This window comes from Pantherophis guttatus, chromosome 4 (assembly GCF_059756535.1).
Source record: "Pantherophis guttatus breed Tessera chromosome 4, ASM5975653v1, whole genome shotgun sequence".
NCBI lineage: Eukaryota > Metazoa > Chordata > Lepidosauria > Squamata > Colubridae > Pantherophis > Pantherophis guttatus.
In genome coordinates this window covers 44662563-44689305 of record NC_142066.1, presented here as the reverse complement: position 1 = coordinate 44689305, position 26743 = coordinate 44662563, and the positions used below count along the sequence as shown (strand labels likewise).

Here is a 26743-nt window from a genome sequence, read left to right as displayed (position 1 = left end):
CTTCTTGTGTAGCAGGATTTATTTGCTTACAGTTTATTTTACTTTATTTTATTTTTATTTATTTTTATTTATTTACTTGCTTACTTACTCACTTACTGAACTGCCCATCTCCATCAAAGAGGAACTGTGGGTGGTGCACAATAAAATGTCAAAATATAATTTCAAAATTAATTTTTTAAGAGGGAGGCAAGAATAATTATGGCCTGTCAAAAATCATTTGAAAAATCGAAGAGGGCTCTTGGGACACCAGCCAACCCCACGGCTGTGTGAACTTTTAGGCAATGCCTCATCCCCAGAAAGGAGAGTATTGCACAGGGGGGTGGGGGTGGGGGGTAATGGCAGAGTTAAAGAATTCTAACTGATGAGGTCTGCAGCACACCTTACTTGCCTGACTGGTAATGGGACAAAAACGGTTCCGTTGGTATCGTGGCCCCATGACATGTAGGGCTTTATATATATCACAACACCTTGAATTGGACCCAGAACCAAACCAAATGCAAGCCCCGGAGTGGAGGTGTTACAAATGCCCTCTGGGCATTTAATATAGCTCACGTGGCTACATTCTGTACAAGCCGAAGCATCTATACCTTTCAAGAGTAGGTCCACGTACATTACATTGCAATAGTCCAAATGAGAAACGACTAGGGCAGAGTGACTGAGCAGAGAACCTCCCTATCCAGAAAAGAATGTAACTGGCGTACAACATAGTTGAGCAACAGCTCTAACAATGGCTGCCACCTGCTCTTCAAGCAAGAGCTGTGAGTTCAAGAGATCCCCCAGATTGTGCACTGATTCTGTTGGGGGTAATGCAAACCCATCCAAGACCAAAGATGATTGGCTCCTGGATGTAGAGGACCCAAACCACAGCCAGGTCTTACCAGGATTCAGTGAAACTCTTATTTAAATCCATTGATCTTGCTCTGCTTTCAGTTTCAATGGGACCAGGTTTGCCTTATCTTTGGGAACCTTTTTATATTGCAAACCACTCCAACTTCCTCTAGGGCAGTGCTTCTCAATTTTGGCAACTTTTAAGATACGTGGACTTCAATTGCCAAAATTTCCTAGTCAGCCACACACCTTAAAATTAGCAGAAATTGAGAAACATTGCTCTGGACTTCTCTTGTGCAAGCTCCTTTAATTGTTTCTCATAGGGTTTAATTATCAGACTTTTTGATACCTCATTTGATCCTGTCCAGCCAAAGTTGGACATCATACAACAGACACATCCAATGAAAGTTCAACTGTTACAATCTGGACTAATAGCTTTGGTTCTGGAGCTGAGATTTCTCTGAATGTTTTTAGCTGCTATGTCACATTGATTGCTCATGTTTTAACTGATGATTCAGTGGCACACTTATGGTAGTTCCTTCTCATATGCATTGTCACCAAGCTAAGTTTCTTAAACTTGTACCCATGAAGTTGATTTTCCTACATGGATGTAGGCTATTAAATTTATCAAAGATGATAATCACCCTCTTAGATTTCATGCATTGTTCAAGTCTTATTTTGAATTATGATTTTGACCTTTAAAGTATTTTAATTAATTTACCTTGCTTGATATCATATGCTAATTTGATAAACATCCATTCAGAGTGTTATTTTATAAATATTATAACACTGGATTAAGAGCACAGGCCACTTTACTGCTTTCCCCCTTAAGTATTATTGCAAAGCCACAATACTTGGGAGTGTGGTTCAGTCAATTCCAAATCTATCAGAGTGCAAAGTAGTTTAACCCACATTTATCTATTATATCGATAGTGATGACTTTGGGGTGCCGAACTAGACACTATCATAAAGAGGGTTTACTTGATGTCATTTGTTCTTGACATGCTGATTCTGACTTATTACAAAGAACATATAATTCTACATAGACAATACTGCTTGAGAAGTGATCATGGTGCTTTCCTCAGTCCAAATGTCAGGCCAACTGAATTTTTAATTTTCAAAATAGATCTTTTTTGAGAGAAGATGGATGCAAAGATGGAACACAATTTTAACTTCTCCATATTGCACATTATTTCCCAATCTTTTCTATATGAAATAATAACTCAAACTCTCCTTTCATTCCTTGAAGTACTTTGTGTCCTCACAGCTCACTTCATTCTGAGCTTTAGCTTTGCTCGATTGTTGCAGGCTTGAGATACTAGAATATATGCTCTAAAAATCTTTGTGCTTCTCAAACTGCAATGAAGTTGCTATTCATCCATGTAGCACTCTTAAAATTTTAAATTGTAATGAGGATTGTTCAAGTCTGTGCATATATTTTTAGGGTCTCCAATTATTCTTTAACTTGTTTAATTATAATTTTAGACAGAGTATTTGTCTATCTTTTTAAAATCTGCTTTCCTGGAATCCAAGATACATGAATGACTTCTCAGCAGTTAAAACTAGTTGTAGGTAATTTGAACCCCAACATGATTTTCTCCAAGTCTCTTTTTGCCCTCCTCAAGCCCTCGTTTCTTCTTTCATCATCTGAAAAATACTAAATTCCTACAATGGAGTATCCCTTTTATTTCTTGCTCTTTTAATTTTATCCAAATAAGGATATTGAGGGACTTTAATTTCTTCCCAGACATATGGCTTAAAAAAAAAAACCCTAAAAACCATTCCATCTTTTTGTTCTACTTCTTTTGTACAAATAATATATTATGAACATTGTGTTCTACTCACGATTCTCATCCCATTAAGTTTCTGTGAAACTTAAGCCTCGTTTACTCAAAGTTAGGCTTTCTCCTGTTTGTTACCTATGTATTAGGGAACAGAGTACCATTCTTATTTGCAAATTCTTTGGTGTTCTTAAAACAAAGTGGTTGGAGGCTACCATAGGGCCAGCCCAGGGTGGGGGTGGGGGAGTTAAGTTACAAGGATGACATATTGCAGGGGCTGTACCACCAGAAAGACAAACCATACCAATTTATCTTCTGGTAACTGGATGTTTTATGACTGGCCTGTTTATCATGGCAGCCAGTATGAATGTAACCACAAATATTTTCAAAATTTTAAATGTTACCAGTAGCTAAATGAAAAAAGTAGTAGCTTAATGTAGTACCTGGGATATTGGTAGATAATATATCACCACTCAATCCATCAGTCAGTTCTCATTCAGTTTTGATAGTGCAATGTAAACTTGTAAGGCTATAAATAATACAACTGTAAATATGAAAATCAATCCAAGCTATTTTGATCATTACTTCTTCTTTTTTTAACATAATGCAGTATAAACATACTTGATACTCAAAATTTTTATCATTCTTTTAATTGGTTTAAACACCAAGAATCTGCAAAAATCTTTCATTAAGCTTTTCATGGTGCATACAGTACATTAACATTTACAAAAACTTCAAAAGTAGCTGCAAAAATACTGTCTTCAAAAGAAAATATAGTTTCTCTCAATTTCATAAAACCCTCCTAGTACAATCCATAAACTTAAGAACAAAATATGACTTCCAAATAGACTTTGCAATCAAGGCATCACCAGGTTTAAGGCCTTTCTACTGAAGGGGTTGCTAGAGGTATAGGATGAAGATGTAGGTGAACATAGGTTCTTTGGAGTCTTCTTAAAATGAATATAAAGCTGAGTGGATTTTCCAATTCATGGGCTAAAAGGGTTGTAGTGTCAAATGCAACTGTTGAGTTCAATTTATTATAATAAAGAAAAATAGCATATGTTAATTCCATTGGCAACTGCATCTCTCAAGAATGTTTTGGGCTTCAATTTCATTTTGCCAAGTTTTTTGAAAATAATAATTTCATGAGGTCCACTTGGAAAAACTGCAAATAGGACATTCTTCCTTTGCTGTTCCTTCTTATGAAGGGACTCAAAATATTTATCTATGACACACCTTGAATAATTTACTTATTCAATTATCTGGTGCGGCATAATCATTAGGAAAGAAAATACTTCAAAGGATTTAGCTGATTGTATTCCAGTGATGTGAGTGCCATACAGTGCAGAGCAGGATATGAAAAGAATCTTAACAGGGTATTGCAGACTTGAGACCCCATAAAACACTAATCTGCTCAATTTTTATCCAGTGACATCAACTGTTCAATCAGCATACACAAATTCTGGCATCTTATATTCATAATACACTCTATTTTGTAGAAACCTTGAGAAACATCTCTAGGAACATTTAAACACCATCAATGAGCTCCTGCCTCACACAGCAAGCAGAGAGAAAGACAATCCTTGCAATTAATTGTCTTATGTATTCCAAATGAGAAAATGCTATTTTTACTCTTTGGATACCAGAGTAGCAGAAAAACATTGACAGAGATGCTTAAGGAAAGGAAGTGCTCCTTGAAAGGAGTCCAATAGCAATCTTTACTTTAAGGCTGTTGCTGGGATCACTCAGTTTCCCAGTATCAAGGCACTTTTTTTCTACAGGCCTTGGAAGGACCATTAATTTATTTTGCCTCTACTCCACTCCCTCTTCTTCAGACGGCTACAGAACTATGCAAGAGGGCAGTGTCTTCAGGTTGGTGCCGTTTCCAGGACTCTAAATCTAATGAAGGAGATTTTGGATTTTCACTGAAGTTGTCTCCCCTCAAGTCTTTCTGTAAAGTGAGAATGGGGACAGTGGTAGTGGCTTGGCAAGAAGAAAATGTGCCTGGGGACTTTGGGCTGGGAGAGGAAGAGAAGTCTCTGTACAGGGTATTTACTTTGGGAATAAAAGGCTTCACCAGACTAAACTGGCAGAAGGCAGAGCCTGTTGGTTTGAAGTAGACTTTGTTCTTATCAGGACAAGAAGGCAGGACAGGCTGTTCAGGCCTAAAAAGAAAAATCAGAATTAAAAGGTATGTAAGAATTAATGCTAACAATGCTAAACATTGATAGGTTACAGGATGATAGCACAACGAATAAGACATTTTTAAAAATAGGCATGGACTTTTGTGTCTTTCAGGATTTTGCACTTTACAGCAAAAATGGGGGAGATGCTCACCAAGAGCCTGACGCAACAGACATGCTGCTTTGTACAAAAAACATTACTGGATTTAGAAGTTTTCAGTTTACAATGTACAAATTCTTTTACAGTGTCATAAACCCACTAATGTGCAGAGTAGTCTATCCAAGAGACACTATGATTGCCAAGAAAGAAATACAATGCAAGTGCTGAAGCATCTAATTACTTTTCAACCCTAAATATTATCCATCCCAAATCAATTTTGTATATAGAATCATTGAACTGCTTTGGCAATGAAGCAAAAATAGATGGATTACATTCATACATTTGAAACTCTCTTCTAACCTTGTCTCAGAATAAACTCAGTCCATACCACAAATGGGTTAGAATATATTTTGTTGATGGGTTAGAACGGAAAAGATTTCTAGATGATTAAAAGAAAAAAAACCAACTATGTTAGAAATCTGATAACACCTACATTTTGTTTTTATTATTGTTCGCTTTGCACTTGAAATATGTAGCATAACAATAAATATATTTAGCAGAATAGGTGTCATCAGTTTCAGAGCAGGAGTGGAGAGAACAAGATTACCTTGAATCAATCCTGAGATCAGCAGGTTACTACAAGAATAAGACATGGGCAGATTGTAAAACAATCTCTTTGAAAGACATTTAGTATAAAGATACTTATCTATCAGTGCTTTGTGGAGTTGTTTGCATGCAACCCAGATTAGAATTGGTACTTACTTTTATCATAATTTTATCAGCACTATATGGAGGGCAATTCTGTACTTGAGCCTCAGTTTTTTGCTCTATCATCTGTAGTTGCAAACAGTAAAGGTACTTACACTACTTCTTCAGAAGCATGGATTTTTTCACAACCCTCTGGAGGCTCTCGCTTGAATACATAGGTGTGGTTGGGACGAGGAGACGGGGCAAAGGAAAGGACTGGAGAAGTGCTGCCATTTTCTGAAAGAGGAAAATTAGGGAAGAGAACCCATTCTGTCAAATAAATGTGGAAGTAATGAAAGTTCAATTAAAATGCTACTTTTACCATATACCAGCAGGATTTCTGTTCCTCAGATACAACTACATACAAGTAGAGTTATATATCTGATAGAACTGAAATACTGAAATGAAATCCTATTATGGGACTGCCCAAGCAGTCTGTGTATCTTATCAGGTAGGTAGGTAGGTAAATAGAGATAGACAGACAGACAGACAGATTAGATAGATTGTTATCATTTAAAACATTTATAAAGCTGCCCATCTTCAACAACTTTGGGCAGCTCTCAATTAGAAAAACTCAAATTAGAAAAACTGGAATTTTTATATGTTATAAAATAAAAAACTTGATGGGAAAAAAAAACCTCAGTTCCAAAAGAAACAAACAGTGCCTCATCATGTTTAAGGATAAGTCTTTCATATCAAGGATGTCCATAACATATAATAAAAAAAAAAGTGAAGATAGTGGCCATGACACACAATGCATATAATAAAACAGGTGGAGCTTTGCCCTTGTAACACTCTGCAGAACAACCTCTGCCCACAGTTGCCAAAATTGATAGCAGAACGTCTTACCATTTGGGGAAAAAACGACCATGTTCTAATATAGGCTTAACCATTTATAAAACTCAGAAGAAAAAAAATCACATTACCTCCAAAATTCCAAGGGAAGGGGATCACATTTTGTCTTCCAGCCACTATGCACCATCGTTTTTGGCCACATCCAAAATGTTTAGTCCCGAGCCATCAAAACATTGCCCATCCAATAGAAATAATAGGATCCAACCGTTTACACCAGGGATGTCAAACTTGTGGCCCTCAAGCCCGATGCACCACATGCTGGCTATGCGCCCCCCCCCCCCCCCCCGTTTAGTGAAGGGGGAAAAGTCATGATACATCACGTCACAATGTAATGACGCAAGTTTGATACCCCTAGTTCAGCGGTTCTCAACCTGGGGGTCGCGACCCCTTTGGGGGTCGAACGGCCATTTCCCAGGGGTCGCCAAAGCCCTCTCTCGCCCCCCCTCCCCCCGCCTTCACTCACCCTCTGCCTCTGCTGGATCGCCCGGTCGCCGTTCGCTTACCCCGCCCACTCCCAATCTATTGCTGCTCCGGAGTCCCAGCTGATGGCTAGAGGGAAAAAAACTTTAAATTCTTGCCGCGGGGCTTCAAAGAGCTAGCTGCAAAGAGGTAAATTCCTGGAGCAAGTTTTTTTCCCCCTAGCTATACTGGAAAGAGAAAGCGAAAACAGGGTCTTAGCTGCAACGTGACAAAATGAGGCAGAGAGGTTTCTTTTTCTTTTTCCTCACCAAAAAAGGTAGGTACAAAACTGCAAACAATGGGAAATTTAGGGCAAGAGGAGGTTTCTTTTTTTCAAAAGAAAAAAAGCTCTATTTAACTAGGGAATTGTAATAATTGAGATACTATTAATTGTATATTGTGTTGAAAGCAGAAATGGTTAAGTTGTGGTTTGGAGGAATATATGGGGGAAATTATTTGGTTTATTATTATTGGTAAATATAATTAATTGATTTGTAAGAAATTGGATTGCATGGAAATAATTGGAATATTCATGTTCATATTGATAAATATACAAAAAAGATAGTTATATAACTAATTGATTTATATTAAAATGTTGAATTTGTATTAAACAACTGTATTACATAATTAACCAATGTGAGGATGGATATAAAAATAGATGACAATGCAAAGGGGTATAATATAGAATAGAAGGGAAAAATTGAATTTGATTAAGATTAGAGATGAGGATGAAGGGTAATATTGGTTTTTTTAAAAAATAATTGAGGAATAAATATGGTAAAAAGGAAATATAGAAATTGTAAATTTAATTGAAATGACTAAATACTGTGTTGGAAGAAATATCCTTCTGGGTTCTGCTCCAAGTGGGGAAAAAGACACTGGAAACATGGAGACTGTTTGGAAAGATGTTTTAATAGTGGACAGGATCACATGGCTTGATGGGGCCCATTGTGTTAGTTTCTGTTGCTATTGTGTTGCAAATGTCCTTTGACAAAGGATTGACTTTCTGCCTCTGGCCCATTAACAAAGGGTGGGGGGCAGGAAGGTGGGAGCTGCTTTGTCTGTAAAATATGCTTCTCCATTTCTCATCCAGGGAAATATAATATTCTGCCTTTTTAATATTTCCCAAAATATTTCATTCTTCTAGGAAAGGGGTGGCTGCTAACCTCCTACAACTGTTTAAATTTGTGGACCGGCCAAATACTCTGTTCAAAGAAAATATGTTGTATGTTTGTATGTGTGTTTCTAATTATTGCTATTTATTCCTATTTGTTCTCTTTTATTCTTTAAAGTTTAACAATTCATTCTTTATCTTAATATCTTTATATTTGTTTGGGGTTGGCTTTCTTCCCTTTCATCTTTTTTATTGTACAGCAATCTTTCTCCTCAAACCTACCACCTTTGTCTTTTCTTTCTTACTTACTTTCTCTTCCCCGCTTCTTCTTCTCCCTACTTCCTCTTTCTCCTTCTCCTCCTCTCTTCCTCCCTCTCTTACCTTCACTCCTATTCTAATTTCCCTTCCCTTCCTTCATCCCTCTCTATTGCTGTATCCTTTTATGCATATGCACTACTCAGAGGGCTGAAAAAGTTATTTTTGACTGGTCCTCGCACTTTTGACCAGTCCTCGAACTTACGACTGTCCTCACATTTTACGTTTTTGCCCTATCTTGTCACCATGGTGAAGAGAAGCAGTTGTGAAATGAGTGACATGGTTGTTAAGAATGCTACAATGGGCATAAATGATGACCAGTCATAACTGCGAAGACCGGTCAAAAGTGCGAGGACCTGTCAGAAATCACATTTTTCAGCCCTCTGGGTAGTCCTTTTGTGCACAGGGACTACTCAGAGGGCTGAAAAAGTTATTTTTGACTGGTCCTCGCACTTTTGACATAAATGTGGCATAAATGTGAGGATGGTCATAAGTGTGAGGACCAGTCAAAAGTGCGAGGACCTGTCAGAAATGACTTTTTTTCAGCCCTCTGAGTAGTCCCTATACACATAGCCATGGCCACCCGGTCACATGACCAGCTAGCCACGCCCACTCGGTCACATGACCTCCAAGCCACGCCTACAAAATAAGCCACGCCCACAGAACCGGTAGTAAAAGAAATTTAGAACCCACCCCTGGTTGGGGGTCACCACAACATGAGGAACTGTATTAAAGGGTCGCGGCATTAGGAAGGTTGAGAACCACTGCCCTAGTTTATACTAACATAACTGTAATTTTATTTACAGTATATTAGTTTACATATAAGAGGGATCTCTTTTTCATTCTTAACCCTTCCAAAATGCATCCCTCAAGTTGCTGAATGTCGAAGACCATTTAAAACAACAAGCCAATAACCCCCACCCCATTCGATTCTTCAAAGCTCTGTATAACAGCAGACTGCTACTATCCTAACCAACTTACCTATACCTTTGTTCTCCAATACTAGCTTGGCTAAAAACTCGGGCAAATCTTCATCAGTAATCATCCGGGTAGGAGAATGTGAGGATTGTCGAAGAGCATCTGAAGGGGATGGAGAAAGAGAAAGGCTGCTCCAGGGGCTACTGTTGTTTTCCAGTCGTGGCAACAAGGAATCTTCAGTATTTCTTTGGAAAGGAAGTGGAGCCCTGTGTCCATCTGGGACCTCCAAGTTCTAAAAGAAAGCATAACCTCTAAGCATAAAGAAGCAGGCAGGAATCAGCAGAGTCCTGGGCAGACCCAGACAACATTTTAAAATATTTAAGGCATTTTATCCCCCTTCTTCCAAAAACATCTCTCTAGCAATTTATATAACATAAATATTGGCAAAAGTATAGTTATAAGCAGGCTTACAGTTACCAATAAAAATTATTTAGGGAGAAGAGAAACCAAATGAAGCTAGCTCCTGTTCCTCTACCATAACTTGATGGAATATAGATATGGTTCAGAAATAATGGTATGAAGGGCTAGAAAACTCAAAGGAGTAACAATAATTTCCCCACATGAAACATATCCCATAGATAGGACTATCCATAATTTAGATTAGATGGCAATAATAGATTTGGGTGCAAGGCAAAGAGTAAGGCGCAGTGATACCATGATGAAATTTGACTAAAATGTGATATGTTTTTATAAGTGAGCAATATCTAAAGCACTCTAATTCAACTTTGTGAAAAAGACAGCAGAAGGTAAAAGAACACATTTATCAATCCTCAACGAGGGTGGCCTAGGTCAATATTTGCTACCAGTACTGAACACAACATTTGAAAAGAGTCAATGATAAGGACGAAATGCCCTACAGGTGTATGTGAAAAAACTCTCCTACTCCCCCACCACCACCGCTTTACTAAGAAATCATTGGAGACTTATTTTTTTTCTTTCTCATAGGTACACTGTTATAAGTTCTATTGCAAAACCTCCTTGTTTTGGGGGTATTTATGTGTATCTTTGGAACCCTTTTGTTTTGCTGTTACCAATAAAAGCCCTTGGAGAATTCAATTTTTTTTAAAAAAAGCATTGCCATTGTTAAGAAATCTAGGAGCTGAAATTTACATATTTTATAGTTGCTGAAGTTAGCAAACACTCCTGTAATATAATAGAAACCAGTGGTGGGATTCAGCCAGTTTACACCATTTCTGGAGAACTGGTTGTTAACTTTGTGAGCTGTTTGGCAAACTGGTTGTTAGAAGAAATCATTAGGGCAGAGAACCGGTTGTTAAATTATTTGAATCCCACCACTGAATGTAACTGAATGGAATTCAGGGAAGATATTGGTTGGTTAACAAAGGAACATACTGACTTCTATTAAGAAACTAATAATGGGGTTTAGAACAGATATATCTATTTCTCCAATTACATATACCTTGTAAAAATAAGCCTAGAACCTTAAAATTATTTTTAACTTTGTCTCCCAATCAGGGGCAAGTATTCTCAGGCTGTGATTCAGCTTAGAGTCTCCTTCAGACCTGGGTTTCAACCCATTCCTCCAAAATTCCTTTCTCCCTGCTGAGCTACACAGTCAGATGCCCACAGTTGCTATTTTCTAACTGTCAGTTCTACCCCAGAATCATCACAATGTCCTGCAAAGCAAAATATAATTTGTTCTCAAAAGTGGAGTTTACACATTTGCTCTGTCTGATGGTCTGCCCTGTGAAGAACAGCGCAGTGTACATCTCTATAAAATATATACTTGTACTTCATAGCCAGAAGAAACTTTGATAGCCAGAATTTCCCTTTCCTCATTATACAATTTCAAAGTAGAGAATCCAAATCATGCATGGAAAAGCATGCAGTAGTTTTTGGATAGGAGGAGCTTGGTAATTAAAACTGGCAGTGAAAACTGTGTAAACATCCAGCAAAAAATTGACATGTTCTGAGTTCCAGATAAGGTGACTCTCATATCTCACCCCACCAGCCATAACTCACTCTGAGGAGTTCCTCGTCTCCTTGCTCCTTTACAAATATCTCTTCCAATTCCTGATTGATACTCTCGGAACTGTTGTGCAAAGAAGAGCTTCTCGATACAGTGCTCAAGGCTGGAAAAGATGCAAATGGGGAACCCTACAAACAAGGACATTCAGTGTTGTATCAAGAAACCACTAACACCTTGGTGCAAGCATAGAATGTTCTCCAAGGTGGATGGATAGTACATAATTTAGTGGACTAACACACCCCCACCTATTATAAACATATGAAGTACTTTAAAATTTGGCAATTACTCCACTGATCCCCAATAGTCTGACAGCTGCTCTTATTTCATGATTTAATGGACTACGCTTGCTAATGTCATTCCAATTTTTTGAATTTTCCCAACATGCTGAATTATTATTTACCTGCAGGGATCACATATAGCTAAGCTAATATATGGTTGGCTTTGTGTGGGGCTTTTTGTTTCATGTAACTGTAGCCAATGGTTCCTACAGATGCTGCTCCAGACACTGAGCCTAGGACCATCTGCATATCAATAAGATTCTTACGTTGAGCAATAGACCTTTTTCCTCTAATTGTCAATGAAAATGGTAATTGGGAGACAACTAGGAAATGGACTGATAAAGATATGCCTGATATAATCCTGATGTGTCTAGTTTTGGTGTTAGCAACCTGTGGCTCCAGAGCTGCATGTGGCTCTTTTATCCCTCTGCTGCAGCTCCCTGTCATGGCAGAGGGATGAAAGAGCTGTCACCCTGTCACAACGGTGGCAATGGCTGTAGCCTTAGTGCAGGAGCAAAGTGGCCCTGCACTTGCCTTCATCGCGGTACATTTGCTGTTGCTGCCTCCATGGCCTGCCCATTGCTCTCACAGGGCCTTGTGTAGCAGCGCGCTTCACAATGGGGGAGACTTGGTCCCCTCCTCCTAGAGCCCATTGCAACATGGAGCCCCAATGAAATCCTGCGGCGGCAGCCGCTCACTCTTGCCTCCCGGATGTCAGTTGCTTTTCCTGCAGAGCTGTTGTGATGCCCCGCCTCCCTGCCAGCCAACTGGTCTTTGGTTCTCCACAGACCAGCTGATCACTGGCACGCTGCTTCTGGGCTCGTTGGTCTCCGGCGTCAGATTCCCACCACCCAGCACCAGTTCAGGGGCTCTTCCCCCTCCCCCCAGGGAAAGAGGGGGGAGGGAGGGAAAGAGAGAGAGAGGGAGGGAAAGAGAGAGATAGAGGGGGAAAGAGAGAGGCAAAGAGAGAGAGAGAGAGGGAGGGAGAGGAACAGAGAGATTGGGAGAGGGATAGAAAGATGGAGAGGGAGAGAGAGAGATGTTGTGTATTTTAAGGGTGGATGTGTCCCTAAAAGTCCTGAAAATAGTTTTGCCATTTTGCTCATCAACTCATTGAGAGAAAGAGGGGGAGAGAGAGAGGGAAGGAAAGGGAAAGAGACAGAAAGAGAGAAAAAGAGGGAGGGAGGGAAAGAGAGAGAGAGAGAGAGAGAGAGAGAGAGAGAGAGAGAGAGAGAGAGAGATAAACACCATTTTTATAGAACTATAAATATGTTGAGGCCTTTGAGGTGAGCAGCCGGGAAGTGAGGCCAGGTGTGACAAGAAGTGGCTGGGAGGGGAGCGATTAGGCGGGGCTGGGCGTTTAACAGCTGGTTCTCTGCCCTAATGACCGGCTGCGTAGGCATGGCTGGGGGGGTCATGTGACTGACTGGGAATGGTTGATGTCAAGTTGGCCACGCCCATCCAGGTTTTGTGGCTCCCGGTGTTTTCTTTTCTGTGGGAAATGGGTCCAAATGGTTCTTTGAGTGTTTAAGGTTGCAGACCCCTGGTCTAGTTCATGCTGCATCTTAACTATGAACTCTAGTGGATCTTTTAAAAAGTAATGCACAATTTCAATATACAATGCCAATATAGTAACAGCCATATTCCTTATATTGTGCCTTAAATTGAAGGAAAATAATTGCTCCAGCTTCCCTATACAAGCCATTGAGAATTGAATACTTTACTTTAGAAAAAAAAATTCTTAATAAAACTTTCTTTCCCTCAGTCCAAGAGAGTTTCTGTTTCCTGCCATTTTCTAATAGGAACATTAAAGAAAAGATACAAAAGAAGAAGAAGATACCTTGGTTGATGGGACCATGCTATGCTTGCCTTGAGGGAAAAAGCTCTGGTCTTTCTCTTTGCTATTCCAAACAGCAAGCTTTGTTCGCTGGAGCTGTTGCTTCAGTTTAGCAATCTAGAGAATGAAAAGTTACTAGTCTTAAGTAGAGTAATGGATAAGGTTTGTTTTAAATTTATTTTTATCCCACCTTTATTATTTTTATAAGTAATTCAAGGTTGCAGACATACCTAATACTCCTTCTTTATCCCATTTTCTTCTTAATAACAACCTTGTAAGTTGAGTTGGGCTGAGACAGAGTAACTGGCCCAAAGACACCCAGCCAACTTTCATGTCTAAAGCAGGACTAGAACTCATGGACTCCCAGTTTCTAGTTTGGTGTCTTAATCAGTAGACCAAACAAATTAATAAACTGAGATGCAGCCCCCAAAAGATAGATGTATTGATGGTGGGCAATTCATCTGTTCATTTAAATGGTGTCCAGGCAGTTCTGGAGCACTGCACTCTCTCTGATCAATTGCATAGAGAAGGGATACAGACATTTCAGGACTTCCTAGTTTTACTGAGCTCCATCATTACTATCTCAGGAATTCTTACTTCTTTGAGAAATGCTACTGATTTATTATGGCTTAAAGTATTTTTTTTTAAATTTTTATTATGTATTTGGTTTTCGTAAGGCCTTGAAAACTATGGTAGACAAAAACAAGTGTCCCAGCATTTGTTAGGTAATAGACAAACAAACAAAAATAAATATATGCAAATAAGGTTAACAGAGCATAGGAAATCTAATGTTTTAATTTTTTTAAATCTTGCAAACAAATTCCATCTCTGAATCCTTGTTCCAAAGTGTCATCAGTTCTGATTTTTTAAAATATTCTCTTTTAAAGAGTGATCATAAAGTGCACTTATACACTCCTACAATTAGCTTAACATTCAGTGTTGTGAATAGAACACTGAATGTTGTTGTGAATAGTGTGAATAAAATATATGATTTTTAAAATAAAATAAAATAAAAATAAAATAAAATAAACCTACCTGCCTAAACCTACCTGCAGAGTAACCATTCTTGTTTTCCAGAAAACAATAGAAAATAATGCCGCTAAAACAAGAAGTACTCTGGCAATTTAATCCCTTTTGCACATTACATAGCGGTAAGATAAATGGCACTTGACATACCAAGTGATCATCTTACCTCTCTACGATGATCCATATTATTCCATGAGGCAGATCGCTTATGATCTGCAACTTTTCCCACCTCTGACTCATGCCAAGATACTGGAGTCTGCAAAGAGGGAGGAAGGGACGAGCTATCAATATCGGATCAACATTTGGAAATTCCAATGTGGCAATCTTCTTCCTAAGAGCTATTCTGAAAGAATACTAATAATGAAATAATTCTAAAAGTACAGAATCAAAAATATGAATCTCTTCTCTGTACAGAAAAAAAACTCAAATTAAAGATTTCATAACTTTTCCTTCAAGAAAATAATCCTAGAACTGATTTTAGGGAAGATAATTACTTGAAGCACTGATATCCAGAAAGAACTGGTTCCATCAGCACTTCATTCCTTAAGTGTTCTAAAATTATGTCTTATTGGGCACCATAGCAAAAAGGCTGGATATTTCATGCTCTCTCAGATGTGTGGATTTCAACTCCCAGAATTTCCCAGCCAGCCAATTAGGATATTCTAGTCATATTGGCTAGGAATTCTGGGAACTGGTCCTAGCATATCTAAAGAGTACTAAGATTGAGAAAAGCTACACTAAATAAACAACATTGCATGTATATGAGCCCAAATATATTTCACATCCCACCCAATTTTTGAAGGTACATCAAATTTTCCATACTTTGTGATAGGTAGTCATTCTTGGACCCAGAGATGAGAGATTACATGGAGTAAGAAAGCTCACATAAACTCAGGCCTCAATGGCAGTCTCAATGTAAGGACAGCCTTCCTCTTTGGGATCTTGATTGGAAAATCATGGAGTTGAACTCCAAAATGCTTGGAGACAACCAGACTGAGGATGGCTGATATAAGAAGAACACTGTTTGAAGTACTCACTGCACTGAAGGGTGACAGTGACACTGGTAATTATTATTCATTATCACTAATTATCTGCAAGACTTCTGTAAGAAAATATACACTAGATTCCATTAAGCAGGTTTGCCCTTTGCTGCAACTGATGTCAAGTAGTTTGCCATGCAATTATGCTAACAGGTACATTCAGTGCCGAATGTTGGATTGCACAGAAGTGAAGATAATTATAATATTGAAAAGTCAGAGTACTTCCAGGTAAAGTACTTGCCAGCTTAGGCAGTCTATACTCCCCATTTACAATCTAAACTAAGGGACAAATGTTCTACCAACAATATAGGAGATTGAGCTGAGGGAAAAACATTTGTATTTCCTTGTTTCTAAGTATATATTACTCACCACAATTAAGTATCAAGATTTTCTCTATATCTTTTGGTTCTCTTCACTTTGATTCTCTAATTTCACAACTACCAGAAGTAATTTTAAGAGGATTCATTTTGTACCCCAAGTTTCTACTAGGCAAGCTGCCAAAAGATCATAAGGGGCCTATGCAACACACAAAATTGATCTTCAACAGAGTACTTGTTATAAAATAGAAGGCTAGCAGCTACTTCTACAAACAGCTATGTTGAAGAACCTTGCAGAGACAATGGATGGCATAGCCTCAACAGCTGAGCAACTATAAAAGTTTAGGAGCCAAGGAACAACATTCCCAAGGAAAAGGCTTAGCAAAAATAAGGAGAAGAGCTGTGCAGAGGAGTTGCAGGCAAGCGCTAAATACTGTTTGCAAAGGTCCCTCCTCTGCTAGAAATACTCCTCTGCTAGAAATGTTGTGTGAAAAGTGGCCTTCTTTTTATTTAGCAAGCATTTTGGGGCAGGAGCACATAACCAGCCACACCTAAATATCACCATGGCTGTGATTCTAGTGAATTGAAAAAAAAAAGTCATTAGCCAATTGTCAGCCAAGGTAGACAATTCCACCAAAACAAACAAGGGATGGAGGCTCATACCAGGCTATAGAAGGGTGATTTTTTTTAAAAAAAAAAGCTCTGGCCATGATGCTAAGCACAAATCTCTGCCTCAGATGAGTGTGGGACAGCTTCCTGACCCAGTGACTAGCTTTCAAGCTACTGAGCTAGCCTCCAAGAGGAAAACATACACCATGCTACAGAAGATAGGCCAGTTGTATTTGAAGTTTATTTTTCTGTTTCTATGAATGCAAAGATGGAATCCTCAAGAACAGCCAGTTCCCCATCTATTCCTCTACCCTAGGCTTCCTTGAGAAAAAAGTCTGAGAACAAAAACAGTATCTCTATGCTGAGTTTATCCAAGGCTTTAAAAAGCAACCTCAGTTCAGTTCAACCTTATTTCACTACCGGTATAAATTTATCTGGAATACGTATCTTAATTAAAGACTAAGTTGAACTGGTGGAAGTCTTATCTGAACTGGTGTAGGAGAGTGCATAATGGGGTACAAAACTGTTTCTGTATTAAAATCCATACTTGACCTTTGAATGCATCTGATGCTAAAAATGTACTGGATGGAGCCAGAAAATAAACCTTAATATTTATGTATATATTTTTTGTTTTATCATAAAAGGTAAAATACAAAACAGAAAAACGAACAAATAAAACAAAAGCATACGTCCAGAACTAACAACAACAAAAATTGGTGCACGAAAAAAGAAATAGAAAAAAAGGTGATCCAAATACGAACTAAATTTAATTTTTAACACAAAGAATCTACCCTGACTGGATGCTGAAAAAAAGGAAAAAACAGTAAATTAATCCCTTTTACAAATACACACACACACACACACACACACCCACACACACACACGTAAGAGCAGTCAACAGGTTAAGCTGAACATTACATAATCTTCAAATCCCTGTGTTAGCAATCTGTTATTTTTTTTGGCACATAAAAAGTCCACAAACGGTTTCCAGTCTCTTATGAAGCTGCCTAGTCCATGATCTCTGATCAAGGCAGTTGATATCGCCATCTCTGCTAATTCAATCAATTTTAAATTTATTCTTCAACAAGAAGAATGTCTTGTTCTTCAACATTCTTCAACAGTCAGCATCCCTTTTTCTTTCCAGTGCTTGGGAAGTACAATCCTCACAAACCTTAATATTAATTTACAATATAACTTTAACAAATGTTATTACTTCCCAGTATGAGGAAGTGTTTAGGTTAGGCTTGGGGCATCGAATTCTGCAGTTCTGCTTTTAAAGTACATTACACAAATTTCCCTCCTTCTGGTTTATTTAAGATGCATGGGGATTTATCCCATTCTGTCCCTGCCCTGCGCCTCCAGCCATAAGACACAGTCTAATCAACTGCAAATGTGCGTTTCAATACTGTTTGGTAAAACTGGCAACAAAGAGACAACCTTACTTTCAACCCTCCTCGTGCTCAGGCAGCCTATTAAGAGAAAGGAGCCAAATGCAATGCTCTGCCTTCTTAAGAACTGGTGTAGGAGGGGAAAAGAAAATGTTTTATTGATTAGAGCTTTGGAAACTCAAAAGTCTATAATAACTTTAAAAGGCATCACATAAAGTCACTGCATTCAACAAGTCCAGACTCAGTAAATTTCCTGCTGGGGTTAAGAAATCTTGGTCCCTCCTTGGCTTTAGGAAAGCTGTAAAGATTTACTTGTTCTGTCTTGCAAAGATGGAGACAGTGTTATCCCTGGAGGTGGGGTTCATGGGCATACAACTTTTATCCTTTCTGATTTAAAATATTTTTGGTTTTTTATTTTTGAATAAAACAAGGAAGCATGTAAGTACAACAAATAAATAATAAATCTTAACTATGGAACTACTGAAAAAAAACAATATGGGGACTGCCCAGCAGTCCAAACTGCTCCAGTCATGCCAATAGCAAGCCAGTAATTAACTTGAGTGATAGATTTACTGTTTGTCACATCAGTCTCAGCAGGCAGCAAGGCACAAGCTGTGTCTACTCTCAAACAGAATGGAAATAGAGATAGAGATAGAGATAGAGATAGAGATAGAGAATAGAATAGAATAGAATAGAATAGAATAGAATAGAATAGAATAGAATAGAATAGAATAGAATAGAATAGAATAGAATAGAATATTCTTTATTGGTCAAGTGTGATTGGACACAAGGAATTTGCTCCGGTGCATAAACTCCCAGTGTACATACAAACAGCAAAACAATATGATCATAAGATACCAATAGGAGAAGGTAATAGGAAAGCTGAGAAGGAAAGCAGTAATATAGCCCTACTACATGGGCAAATATTCTTAGACATAAAAAGATCTAGTTAGGAAGCAATGAGTATAGAGGAATTCCATTCAGAAGGTTCAATTTCTGCCTTAGGGCAGTCTGACTTTAAATAGCATATCTCACTTTCTATGGTGGAATAAAAAATTTCAAAAATTATTATGCTAATGGTGGTCAAAATAGCTTCCACATCAAGGAAAGAGGAGGAAACTGTTTTGAGAAGCAATCAAGACTGAAAACCACAAGGACAGATAATCTGCAGGAAAGGCATAACTCAAAAGCCTTATCCCCAAAGTTTTAAAATATTTTGCATGATTACAATAGATAGCAAGCTACACGCGGCATTTGCGAAATGTGCAGAGAAAGGAATCTTATGGGAACCTTTTTGTTATAACTGTTTGTGTGAGTTGTATGCATGCAGTCAAACCATTATTTTGTTCATAAGGGAAATATGTATTATATATATGAACTAGCTTTCTTCATTTAAACTATTGATCGTTACATAACTTAATTCCAGGCTATGTATTGGATTCCAGAAGATCCATCCTGTTGGATCCATCCATGAAGATACACACTGAATTCCTTCTTGGCAGACCAAGGTGGGGATGGACCCAGAAACAGACCCTTTCACAGCTGACAGCTGACCTTCCTATGGAATTATTCTGCCCCATGAAGTCTATACATCTTTATTTTTTTGTAAAGCAACAAAGATCTTAGAAAAGAATGTCCAGATAAAGCATAGTTACTTGTTTTATGTTATTACTGTAATGTAATAGCACTTATTCTTTATGAGTATTTTGTTTAGATGTTAGCCATCTATAGTTGAGCAAAATGTATTAGTAAATAAATAACATTCTGGTGCCTTGTAACAGCAGTGCTCGATTTCAATTTCAAAAATCCCCACTCGGTAGGGGCAATGCTATCTGGAGACTATAAAAGTTAAAACCCAATGGATTTGAAACTTATCCGAGAACAAAGACTTCTAGCCAGGACTGCAGCTCAACCAAAGCTAACTAATAACCCAACTATCTCTACCTAATTTTTTAAAAATTTATTATAATAATTCCTAGTTGCAGCTGATCACCATACAATAGTGGCTTCATTTATCATATAAAGGGAGAATTTGCTGCAAATAAGTCATTTTGCACATTTTTGTTTATTAAATGTATTAATTTATGAAACTTATGTCACCAATATCACTAATGACGACTCTGGGCAGTTTACAAATTTCATAAAACAGAAGTATAAACATTTAAACATTCAATATTAAATAAACCAAAATTAGGTAAATTAAAGATCAGAAAACTATGGAATGAGATGGGATTTTCTTCCTAGTCCACTAATCACCTCCAACATGGAACGAACAACCACTGGGGCCCCAGGCCCACTGGCAGAGTTAGATCTTGAGACTCTTATGGAAGACCAAGAGGGAGGGGTGGATTTCATCTCCAAGGGGATAGTGTTCCAGAAGGTGAAAGCCATACAGAAAAGCATATATATATATATATATAGCATAATTATCAATTTACAAGTCTATGGTATCTTTTCGGCGGACATGGAGTGACAATTCTCTTGCTTTCATATCCTGATTTACAATAGTTTTGCAAGTATATCCTAATACATAGTAGAATACTGACATGGACTTTAAGGAAAAAAAAACAATTATTGCTTACACATCTTAGCACTTGGGCACAGGACACATTGAACGATCAGAAGTATAATCTTTGGTCTCTGAGAATCGGCATAAGAAAATAAGTTCAGCTACAGTATTCAATATACTTTAGTTGACCATGAATGGATGATCTTTTGGTGACAAGAGGCCAATGGATCCCAATAAGCAAAATAGTTTTGTAAAATAAATGAAACAATTACAGATTTTCTTCCTAGGGTTCTGAGGGAGGGGGAATGACTTGATGGGTTTTCTTCATTATTTAAAAAAATAAAATAAAAATTAAATATGTTGGAAATGTAAAAATTCCCAAGGAACATATTACCATCTATGGTGGACGTGCCTGGCAGCAAAAAATTTTTGGGCGAACATCAAGAAATGGATAGAACAAATAACAGATCAACAAATAGAAAGGAAACCAGAAACATTTTTTTAGGAATCTTCACAAGACCATATTCCAAAGAAATAAAATACTTGATGCTACACATCTTAACAGCAGCACGAATAGTATATGCAAAAAATTGGAAACAGGAAAGAACTCAAAATGAGGAAGAATTGATAGATAAGATTTTAGAATGTGCTGAAATGGACAGATTAACAAAAGAAATTAAAGAAAAAGAAGAGACAGACTATTATAGAATATGGAATAAATGGTATAAATGGCTTAAGACTAGAAATAAAGAATAAAGATTATTAGGAGAGAAGAGTACAACTATAAAATATATAAATAACAAATGTATGGAGTGAAATAAAAATGTATATAACAAGAATGTAGAAATGTATAATATTAAAGATATAAGTAAAATATATAGATCTTTACAGCGGGGAAGAAAAAAAAAGACAATGGGGGAAAAAAAGAGGAATGAAATGAAGACATAGAGGGAAAAAGACAAAATAACAGAAGGAAGACCATGATGAAACGATGCTTAAAAATGATAAGATATTTATATACTGTATGTTATGTGAATGTCATATATGTGTAATAAAATTACAAATTTTAAAATTAAAAAAATTAAATATGTTTCAAGGCATTCATTACTATTTCTGTTTGTTTCCTATCTCAAAATGCAAGACAGCATACTACTTCTTTTCAGTGTTAGGCAACGAAAATAGCTCCAAGGGCTGCAAAAAAAAAAAAAAAAAGGAACCTAGGGTTAAAGAAGTTTGCTACTCCTAACTCTGAAATAAATTGAGGATACTTGCCAATTTGGCTTGCTTGCCTACTAATCTAATTATTATATTTTATTTTACAATATTTTATTGTAAAATATTAAAGATTAACCTAATATGGTACACACTTTTATGGTTTGATTTTATTTGTGAAATAATGTACCAATAAAGCCGGTTCTAGTTCATAATCTATTTTTAAAGGTCCCATAAATTCTTGCTTTTGTTGCAAAAGATACGGCTATTAAGGAAGACAGGGAATTTACCTAATTATCAAAATTAGGTAAAGAATGGTAAGTACTGAGCAACAATATCGTTTTAGATTTCATACTTTTCACAAAGCATGTCTTTACAATTTTAGCCATGTAGATTACAATGTTTATTTCTCATGTCAGATAAAAGTTAGGGTTCCTAGGACACCTAACCCATGCCAGAAACCACATTTCTGTAGTTGTGTAACACATACTGCAGAGCTGAATACTAGGAACTCAAGCAATGACCAGGGACAATCATCACTAGGAGATGAAGGGAAACATCTCCTGAACTTGGCACTGCATGTGTTTGCTAGGTGGAACATAGCCTGACTGGAGATAGAATTGTACTGGATTTGGAAACTACTGAAGAGGTGTGTCTAAATTAGGGACAAGTAGAAGGGTTGATACAAGGTCAAAAGGTTGATTTTTGAATTTGCAACCTCTCTTCCTTTGAGCCTTTTCAATTAAAATTAGGCATTCTGATTGAAAGTCTGCATTGAAACACGTAATGATCACCTCTGATTTTTAAGGAGCCAAATTAGATAGCAAGTTTAATGACAGACAATATTTAGCTCTCTTGATTTCCAATTCTTCACTCTTTTGATATCTGTTACCATATCTGATCCTTCTGTAAACTGAAGGATAGACCCAGTACCTGAGTAGATTTGTCACTCATATGTGACATGGGAAGTCCTTCGGCATCTCGAGGCCACTGGCCCATAAGGTATGAACCAAGGATGGTATCTAATGATGATGTGTGCTGTGCTCTTGGAGGTCTGTTCCGGGAGGCCTTTTCAGGACCAGCAGTACATGGAACACTAGCTAGACAACAACAAGAAAAAAAAAAGAGTGAATGGATTTGCTACAAAATGCAAGCAAGCACCACTTCTGTCAAAGTGCTTTCAGCAACTGCTTTCACATTCCTTCTCACATCTACTCTCAATTATTATTCTAGACCTTGAGGCTTCCTACACTGCCAGTGGAAATAGCTTTCCATCCCACACTCTAGACCACTGTTGCAAATACCCTCTTCCCCAGCACAATGTGATATGGGTGGGGGAAAAACACATACAACTCTTAAAACCAAAGTGGTTGCCACACACTTTAGAGGCATGCTTAAAAAATGGTTCTTCGGAAACAAATGACACAGTATTAGCTTGGCTATTTTTTAAAATTGATTTTACTAGTTTTTTCTGTAGCCAAATATCTTTAATCGAACATCATAAGTTCCAAGCTTTAGTTTTATGGAAAGACATAAATAACATTTAAAAGAAAAAGAAAAACCTAACAGTGGGGTGAGAAGACAGAAAACAAATAACGTCTTAGCAAAAACAGCCAGCAGCATTTTTTTCCCTTTTTCCAGACTTAGGTAAGTCAATATAAACGGCTACTTTCTCCTTTTAAAATATACATCAACAGCAAGCAGAGACAAAAAACTGAATATGAAGTTTATGCAAAAGGTTAAACAAGTAAAATAATTCAAATAAAGTTTCCTGAGCCTAGCAATCCAAATTCAAGGCTTGGAGTATGAAGGTATCAATAAATTAGCTTACCCGGTGGCCTTGGGCAACTCATGCCTTCTCACTGTTGAATCTTCCCCAGAGGAGTGAAGATGAAATATGAGACAAGTTGTGGTAACACTCAGCCCTTGGGATAGAAATCTAATTGCATCTAAATATATTCATTTCCCAACTGCTTCTCTAGTCAACAAGAATGCAATTTCCTCCCTTATTTTTAGGTTGGGCCTGCTGATTATCTCTCCTCCCTTATTACTGTTTTGCAAAGCCTAGTAACTTTAGACATTTTTCAAAAAAATTACTATTTCCTTAGTAATATTAGTGGAAGACCATTTTATACATTGTTCGTAGTATCAAAGGCTACAGCCACATTTATCAGCGGTCATGCACAGCAAAATATTCCATTTCCCTTTAGAGACATCAACATTTTTATGGGAGCTAAAGAATTTATTTCCTGAAAAGAGATTTGCAGCTGTGCAAAGACCACAACTCCCTTTTTCTTGAATCAGTAATTATACTAGCAAGCACCTGAAGGCAGGATAAGAAGGAATGGACGCAACATACGAAGAAAAGATCCAACCTAAAAATAAGGAGAAATTTCCTGACAGTGAGGACAATTAATCAGTGGAATGGTTTGCCTTCAGAAATTGTGGATACTTCTGGAGATTTTTAAGAAGGAATTGGACAACAGTTTGTCTGAAATTATAGCATTTCATGCTTGAACACGGGGTTGGACTAGAAGACCTTCAAGATCGCTTCCAACTCTATTACTCTACTCTACTCTACTCTACTCTACTCTACTCTACTCTACTCTACTCTACTCTACTCTACTCTACTCTACTCACAAAGAATGCAGGGTTGGGGAAAGTTGAAGTAAGATACAAGAACCAATAGGGAATCTGGCTATCCCAAACCATTATTTAGAAAAGACAAAAGGAAACTTACAGCTTTCTATATGTTGCAGAATTACCACTCACTAAGAAGTTCACCCTTCTTTAAATATTTCAAACACAAAAAAACACATAGTTCTGTAAATAAAAATGTTAGTAGCATTGCCCATCTACACAATATTGTGATGCCTACCATTTTCTTGTCCTGAGAAGAGAATGCTTTCATCTTCACAATACACAGTTTTTCTCACCCTATATCTAAAAGCCTTATTGGAAAGAGCCAGGGGTTTTTTGTTTGGTTTTCTGTTGTTTCATTTTGAATCTCCCAAAATTTATGAGAAGATAATATTTAACATATATCAGCAAAAAGCTGACACCAGCATGAATTACGAGGACAAATTGTTTTCAAAAAGCTGTTTGCCTCCTGAGTTAACCTCTTTACATTAATTTTATGAATTATATTAGCACTTAACAAGCCTTCATCCATCTATCAGTAAAGCTGACAGCATTCTGCTTTCACGTAACATGGGCCATTATGAACTATGTCCTACGGAAGGAAAATCTGCACAAAGACATCCACTGATTCTGATAAGGGACCTGTAAAGCCAAGATTTCCTGGCTCCCAGCTACTGCATTTAAGTAGAAAAAAAATGCCAACTAAAGCCCCAGACAGGGGTTTGTTTGCTTTTCATTTACACATAAATTAATATGCACTCTTAAGTAAAGCAGGGATCTCCTGGTCTGCTGCCAAGAAGATCTCTGGCAGCTCCTGTTCAGAGCTCAACTCACAACAGTTCAGCAGCTATTTAAGGCCTTTTCTGACTGGCTGTTGACCTCACATCAGGGTCTATTTGAGGCACATGCATTCAACTTCAGTAGGATATGCCTGAATATAAGGCTTGCTTCTAGCATTCCTTCTTCAACCTAAAAATTCTGACCCAAAGGCAATCTTTCTTCATAGTGAAGAAATCTACAGTTCCCCTTCTCAGTAGCTTAGGACTGACAAATAAGTCAATGATTGGAACTGCTTGTGGTAGATATCTGGGAAACAGGGGCTGCTAGCAGAACTGGAAAGATAACAGATCCGCAGCTGATCTGAAGCGCTTTCCTGTCCCAATCAAAGCAGCACTACCTAAAAATACACCCGAGACTGCAAAACAATGCCTACTTCAAGAAAAAGATGGCTTGTGAGAAAAGCAGTGGCAGGGTGGAGTGTCCTGTTTACAGGGCTGCTCTATTATCAATTTAGTCCATTAGGCTAGGACCAGACCAGCCCCACCTGGCTGCACTCTCTGGGATTAGTCCAAGCTCTGTATGCCAGTTAAGCATCTCCAATCAGGGCTGTGTCGAAAATGTAGGGAGTCAAGGCAGAAGAACATTTTGATAATAAAAACTATTATTATCTCAACCTACCAGTCTGGTAGCTGCCTTACATCTGTTTCTCCATATGGGACTTCTTCTTTCTCCATTCCCTTATTTTATTTCACATGCATGTGGAAATTATTAGCATAAGAGAGTGAAAAATTGTGCCCCATCTTCCCTAACTATTTCACTGCATCTACTCTTAGTAATATTGGCAATAACTCCTTTCCAATTCCTGTGACTTTAGGATACACAAGAGGATCAGAGTGACAGCATTTACCTGAAATTCTGTAGGCTAATCACACATGTGAAACCCCACGAGACAGAAGCTGTTCCTACATTCATTTCTACAGGTAGTCCTCCACTTATAACCATTCATTCATTAAGGGTTTCAAATTACAATGGCATTGAACAAAGGGACTTATGACCAGTCCCTGAAGTTATGGCCATTGCAGCGTCCCCGCAATCACCAGATCAAAATTTGTGCACTTGACAGGGATGTTTCAACTCTCCTCATCCGCCTATCTCTCCTCCCATGGCATCTCTGCAGTCCCTGCTACCCTAACTTCATCATCATTTCCCCATTGCTAACCATGCTTGTCCAGCCTGGTCCTCCACCAGGCAACTGCTGGCTATATGAGGCTTTCTTCCCCAGGTCATGCAAGGTGGTTTCCTCATAAGATGATCTCATGTGGGCAGAGAGATGTATAGGCCACACTAGGCAGTGTGGACCCTGAGTCGTAGTCTTTTTCTAGCCTTCCTCCAGTTGCAAGAATGCACGTATGCATCCTGGATTCTCTTCCCCTGGTCTCCCTGTGCCTACAGCCCCACCCATCCACCCCCACATCCTCTTCCTCTAACATCCTCAAGCTTGTACCACTCTGCAGCACCCCAATTTGTGTGTGATCTTAACTGGACTTCCCAGGGCTCCCCCCTCCACATCCCCTTGCAGCACTCCCACGCGCCTTATCTAGGATTCACTCTGCTTCCCATTTAACCACCTCCAGACATGTGGCATGTCTGGAGTTACAATACCAAATGGGACTGTTGGGATTGTGATCATGTGATGTTGTATTGTGCTTTACAATAGCATCACTTAGTGAAAGAAATTCCAGGCCTAATTGTAGTCC

At 38.0% G+C, this 26743-nt stretch overlaps 1 protein-coding gene and 2 long non-coding RNA genes across 7 annotated transcripts in view; 1 reads left to right on the top strand and 2 right to left on the bottom strand.

Annotated features, from left to right (window-relative positions):
- LOC148114073 (uncharacterized) overlaps positions 1-26743 on the bottom strand; it is a 228296-nt gene that overhangs the window by 26987 nt on the left and 174566 nt on the right. The gene's annotated exons all lie outside the window — the stretch shown is intronic.
- FAM117A (family with sequence similarity 117 member A) overlaps positions 3244-26743 on the bottom strand; it is a 32246-nt gene continuing 8746 nt past the window's right edge. The window contains exons 2-9 of one of the 5 annotated variants that reach the window (XM_034415471.3): positions 22500-22666; positions 14658-14747; positions 13469-13582; positions 11344-11478; positions 9364-9592; positions 5756-5876; positions 5500-5528; positions 3244-4774 (exon numbers count right to left, since the gene is read on the bottom strand). In XM_034415471.3, the coding sequence (XP_034271362.1) occupies positions 4683-4774; positions 5500-5528; positions 5756-5876; positions 9364-9592; positions 11344-11478; positions 13469-13582; positions 14658-14747; positions 22500-22666 (977 nt within the window). In that variant the 3' untranslated portion in view covers positions 3244-4682. The remainder of the gene's footprint in view (positions 4775-5499; positions 5529-5755; positions 5877-9363; positions 9593-11343; positions 11479-13468; positions 13583-14657; positions 14748-22499; positions 22667-26743) is intronic. The other 4 variants (XM_034415466.3, XM_034415469.3, XM_034415468.3 and 1 more) reach the window with 4 other exon arrangements.
- LOC148114074 (uncharacterized) lies at positions 6867-10411 on the top strand. Its single transcript, XR_015733773.1, has 2 exons — positions 6867-7230; positions 9389-10411. It is a non-coding gene; the product is annotated as an uncharacterized LOC148114074 (long non-coding RNA).